The sequence below is a fragment of the Sebastes umbrosus genome, chromosome 9, assembly GCF_015220745.1.
Source record: "Sebastes umbrosus isolate fSebUmb1 chromosome 9, fSebUmb1.pri, whole genome shotgun sequence".
Taxonomy (NCBI): Eukaryota; Metazoa; Chordata; class Actinopteri; order Perciformes; family Sebastidae; genus Sebastes; species Sebastes umbrosus.
In genome coordinates, this window is record NC_051277.1 from 23,373,129 (window position 1) to 23,379,128 (window position 6,000).

Here is a 6,000-nt window from a genome sequence, read left to right on the forward strand (position 1 = left end):
TATTTAACAGGAACATGTTATTTATTTAGCAGCTATAACATGTTATAAGTATTGCTGTAAATACGCCGGTTAAATAAATGTATTTTTTTTTATCTGTAGTTCCTGGACAAATGTTATAGTAACCCTAATAAAGAAAGTCAAATTAAAACTGTTATTGAAATAAACAATAAAAAAATATTTAAGAGAAAAGTATTGATTTTTTTATATACTTTATTTTTCCCTTGTTTCAAGGTTGTTTTCATATATGCAATTTACAGTTCGTAACTACAATAGCTTATAAACCAATTTTCAAAAGTAGATGAGCTTATAGACAAACTCATTAAGTATACTAGAGAAAACAACTTCAACATTCAAAATTAAAATATTATTAAGAAAATAAATAATAATAATAATAATAATAATAATAATAATAATAATAATAATAATAATACTTATAATAATAATAATAATAAAAGGAAAGAATAGTAAGAGAAAAGTATTGAACATTTACTATCTTTTTTCATGGCATTAATTGTATTTATTTATTGACTTATTTAACAGGAACATGTTATTTAATGCAAATGTTATAGTAACCCTAATAAAGAAATAAACAATAAAACATATTTAAGAGAAAAGAATGGAACTCATATTATTTCCTTCCTTCTCCAATTTCACGACGTCACAGCGAGGTGGTTACCACGGCAACGAGACTGCACACAAACCACTCCGTGACGTATGTGTTGACAGCTGTCTTGTTGTCGAGTACTCCCAACCTCGACGCACGTTTTCTAATGATTTAACATTAGAAACATGGAGAAGTACGAGAAGGTGTTGTGTTTGGGAAGAGGAGGAGCTGCGGACGTGTTCCTGATGAGGCACGTTGAGCAAAAGAGCCTGCACGCTGTGAAGAGGATAAAAGTAGAGGACACCAGAGCAGCAAAGACACAGAGAGCAATCCTCCAGGAGGCTGAGATCATCAGGAGGCTGGAGCACCCTCACGTAGTGACATGCACGGATGCCTTTGTGACCTCTGATGGATTCATCTACATCGTGATGAACTACTGTGATGGTGGCACGTTGGATGACAGAGTGAAAGAGAGGAAACCAGAGGAGTTTTTCACTGAAGCTACTGTGATGGGCTGGTTTGTGCAGGTCTCTGTGGCTTTACATTACATACACACGGCTAAAATACTACACAGGGATATCAAAACATCCAATGTGCTGCTGACAAAGCAAGGCATGGTGAAGTTAGGGGACTTTGGGATATCCAAAGTGATGACCAACACGGCTGACATGGCCTCCACATGTGTTGGGACACCGAGCTACCTTAGTCCTGAGCTGTGCCGGGACGTCCCGTACAGCTCCAAGTCTGACATCTGGGCTCTTGGCTGCCTGCTGTATGAGATCTGTGCTCTCAGACCTCCGTTTGCAGCCACAAACCTCCTGAGTCTGTTCTACAAGATCACCAAAGGAGAGTATGATCCTGTGCCCAAAATGTACTCTGACAACATCTCCTCATTGATCCAGATGATGCTCAGCCTCAACCCAGAAAACAGGCCAACTGCTGCCTGCGTACTCAGCAGTGCCTATGTGCAACACCACCTAGAGTCTATCAAACACACAGAGACCAGCTGTGTTCCTGTGAAGAGCTGCATAAACAACACACTACAGCCAGATGTTCTCAGTCAGTCCCACCCACGGGGAGAAAAAGAGCACAAGGTGGAGGCTGGCTCCAGTGATGTGGAGGAGGAACATCATGATGCTTTGTGTGTTGGAGGACAAAACCACTGTGACTACCACTATCCTGAGGACTTTGATGAAGATGAAAGTTCGTCCTCTCTTGAGGAGTGCAGCGAGCACTCGGGGTCCCCAATGAGGAGTGACTTTGCTGAGCCTATTGGTAATGTAGAAATTTTAAAGATCCCATATTGTAAAAAGTGAGATTTTCAGGTCTTTTATGTTATAAAGCAGGTTTAAGTGCTATAAAAATACTGTTAAACTATCAAAACGCTCAATATATGGAGAAATACACACAGTCCCTATTCAGAAACTGTGCGTTTGAAACAAGCCGTTAGGATTTCTGTCCATTTGTGATGTCACAAATCTACAATATTTAGACCATTACACGGTTATAAAAGTAAACATTATAAATGTGTCCCAGTTTATTTCCTGTTGCAGCGTATGTAAATAACAGCAGCTGACAGGAAGTAAACATGGACCCACACCGTTGGCTAGCAACGCAATTACGTTGCAATCCGTTGAAATGCACTAAAACGGAGGGTTTCAGGCAGAGGGTAAATACAGGTATATAGTGACAGACTGCATGAGGAAATTAAAGGTTTTTTTGAACATTAAAGCATGTAAACGTGTTCTAGTAGAAACACAAAATACAAGTATGAACCTGAAAATGAGCATGATATGGAACCTTTAAGTGAAACACCTTACACCTTGATGGAAGAAGCACTCAGATCTTTAACTTACATGAAATACTCATTAGTAAGATGCACAGATAGCTGCATCGGGTATCGGTGACAATGAGGCCGATCTATTCAATTCAATTCTATGTTTATATATACATTATATACTGAAATTTTATCCTTTATTCCTGTTCAAGCTTTGACCAATTTTTTGCTGCATTAAAAAGGTTTACACTTCAATTATAATTCCTGTTAATTTAGAAGATTTTTTATCAAGTAGCTAGTGTATGATTTATTATTTTAATGATAAATAACAATTCAGTAAAATTATATTTGTCACATTTTGTTTACAGCAATATTGAAATAAAGTCTGATGTTGCCTTACACATAAAAGAATGATCCCAGTCACTTCCACACAGTGAGGCCTACATCTTATTAATTAAACACTGGTATCGGATTGGTACTCGGATTTGGCCAAATCCCAGGTATCAGTATCTGTTTCGGGACTGAAAAAGTCTAATCGGTGCATCCCTAATAATCATAATGTAGTGTAAAAATACTTAAGTCCTGCATTCAAAATCCTACTTAAGTAAAAGTATTATCAGTGTATAAATGACTCATTCTGCAGAACAATAGCGTGTTATTTTATTATAAAGCCTTTTACATTATTATTGATGACTAATGCATCAATGCATAAGCATCATTTTACTGTTGTAACAGGTCGAGATGGAGCTAGTCTTAACTACCGACACTGTACATTTTACAATATATCTTTAAACGATTTAGTCGCTATATACAACTCTTTCTCAGAGATTATTTCAGGTCATTGCTGATGAAAAACAGCTGGCTGTGATACTCTGAAAAATGGCCTTGCAGAATTCAAATATTGGATGCCTCAAACTGTTTTACCTAGAAAGTAATTTTTGCTTTTTAGTAGGGCTGTCAAAGTTGACACCATAATTAGTGTTAACGCAAATTCGTTTTAACGCCACTAATTTCTTTAATACATTAACGCAACATTGCAGGCTCTGTTTTAAAGCTAGAGTGAAGATGCTGGCATCATATGAAACTAGAGAAACCTAAGATATCTATTGGTACCAACCATGTCCAAACTGAAGCTAGATGTTGGTGAGGAAAAACTGGCATGGCCAATTTCAAACGGGTCCCTTGACCTCTGACCTCAAGGTATGTGAATGAAAATGGGTTCTGTGGGTACCCACGAGTCTTCCCTTTACAGACATGCCCACTTTATGATAATCACATGCAGTTTGGGGCAAGTCATAGTCATGTCAGCACACTGACACACTGGCAGCTGTTGTTGCCTGTTGGGCTTGAGTTTGCCATATTATGATTTGAGCATATTTTTATACTAAATGTAGTACCTGTGAGGGTTTCTGGACAAAATTTGTCATTGTTTTGTGTTGTTAATTGATTTCCAATAACAAATATATACATACATTTGCATAAAGCAGGCATATTTGCCCACTCCCATGTTGATGTGAGTATTAAATACTTGACAAATCTCGCGATCAAACATTTTATTCAATTGACAGACACACTTAATTGCCAAATTTCAATACACTTGCCAATATCGTGCTCACAATTGCGAATCTGAGATTCCACATTTCCTACAACCTCCAAAACTATATGACTATATAGAGAGAAATCAATGTTCTTAAGTTGTTTTATGATGTATATACACAGGAATTATCAAAACAAAAGCCTTCAACCCCTCTTTCTCTCTTACAGAGGCTCCAGATGTCTCAGAGCAAGTTGAGTATCCAGATGACTTTGAGGAAGCAGAGGTTGAAGAAGAATATGAGGATGAAGCTTCCTTCACCGCTGCTCCTCAGCAGCTACATGATGATGCAGTGGAGGTTCAGCTCTGTGATGCAGGAGGACTGACCATCACACTGAAAGCATTGAAGGAAAAGGGCTAAAAACGACAAGAAAAAACATACATTGCATTGCAATGGACAGCAATGTGAAATAAAGGGACCATAGCAGCTGGAACAGTGAAATATCTGACAAGTGACAAGTGCCTTGTTCGTTAAGTGTTTTATGCAATTGCTGTTAAAAAGGACACCAGGCCTTCTATGTTTGAGAGACACCACAGGGCTGAAATAAGATGTAGTTTTACGGCTAGATGAAAACACTTGGTGGAGCTAGAGAGAATGAATGAAGTCCTGCTCAGTGTGTGCTGTAATGCGGCTGTTCAGTGACGGTGAATATTCCTGAATGATGTTTCTGATTAGCGTCGTATGGAGTGGTAGTAACGATGAATGAATGAAGCGACTGGATTTTTCTCAAAATAGGAATTTCTTTCTTTATTTACTGGAATTTTAATTCCTGTTTAAGTTTTCAACCAATTTCCTGTTAATTTTGAAGGTTTTTTACCAAGTTGCTGGTCTACGATTTATTATTTTAATAATAAATAACCATTCAATACATTTATATTCATGTACTTATTTGTTACATTTTGTTTTACAAAGTTAGGAAAGCGATATTGAAGTCAAGCCTGATGTTTCTTTACACTGAAGTGTTACAGTATACTTTACTGTAAGCAACAGAACAGTGCATCGCCTATTGTACATAAATAGAACATATTTCAACAATGTAATCCACCAAATTACACATCAGGATATTCTCTTACAAATGATTAAATTCTGAATGACAACCTGATTTATTAAAAAAGGCGATGCAAAAGTAGCCGACGAGGCTGCTGCAGAAGTAAGGACGATATTGTCTGATGCATCGTCTCTTTCCTGCTCCAAACTATTGTTATTATATCGGCCTTTAAAATTCCACTATTGGTCGACCTCTATTGTAAACTAGATATAACATATCACAACATGACTTCATCAAAAACATATCAAAGCACCAGTAGGAGGTCTAAGACCTATGTCTAAGACAGTTGACATATATTTTACATATCCCAATGCTTCATACTGTGTGTATCATATTCTTTCATCTTTATCTTTCAGTGTTCTGTGTTATGTTATTACACAACATCTGAAATAAAAATTAACCCCCAGGGTTTATCTTTACCTCAAAATGAGATAAACGCTAAATTTTGCATGCAGCAATGCCTTCAAAGGAAGTATGAATGTGCAGCTTGCCACAAAGATGTTACGATAACATCTGAAATACAACTAATATTAAGATAAAAACAACGAATAAGAAACATATTTAGAAATTGAAATACAAATATATTGGACTCTAAATTAAAAATACACCTACCTTCAGACTGGATCTGTAAACCCCTCACATTACCAGATTATCCGGGCCGAACATCAGTACCAACCAACGTCCCGGACCGGATTTCCCCTGAAGTCTGAGCCCAGCCTAACACAGGTTTGTCTACAATGAACAAAATAAAATGAATATGAAACGCCACATTTTCATATCTATTTTGTGCATTTAGATATTGGGACACACTGTGATCAAACCAGGTACCCGATGCTCCTGTCTCTCCCTGTAATGACGTGAATGCCTCAGTCCTGTTGTCTGGAAATACAAATGAGTGACAAATTAAAGGAAAAAACAACATAAAGTGTCTTAGTATGAGCCGCCAGAACAGCTTAGATGCTCCTGAGATCTGGTG

At 37.3% G+C, this 6,000-nt stretch overlaps 1 protein-coding gene across 1 annotated transcript; it reads left to right on the forward strand.

The window, feature by feature from the left end:
• Positions 1–665: 665 nt before the first annotated feature.
• On the forward strand, positions 666–4,431 carry nek12 (NIMA-related kinase 12). Its single transcript, XM_037780871.1, has 2 exons — positions 666–1,879; positions 4,146–4,431. Exons 1-2 carry the CDS (start codon positions 790–792, stop codon positions 4,334–4,336), a joined length of 1,281 nt encoding a protein of 426 aa, XP_037636799.1. The 5' UTR covers positions 666–789; the 3' UTR covers positions 4,337–4,431.
• The last annotated feature ends 1,569 nt before the right edge of the window (positions 4,432–6,000 follow it).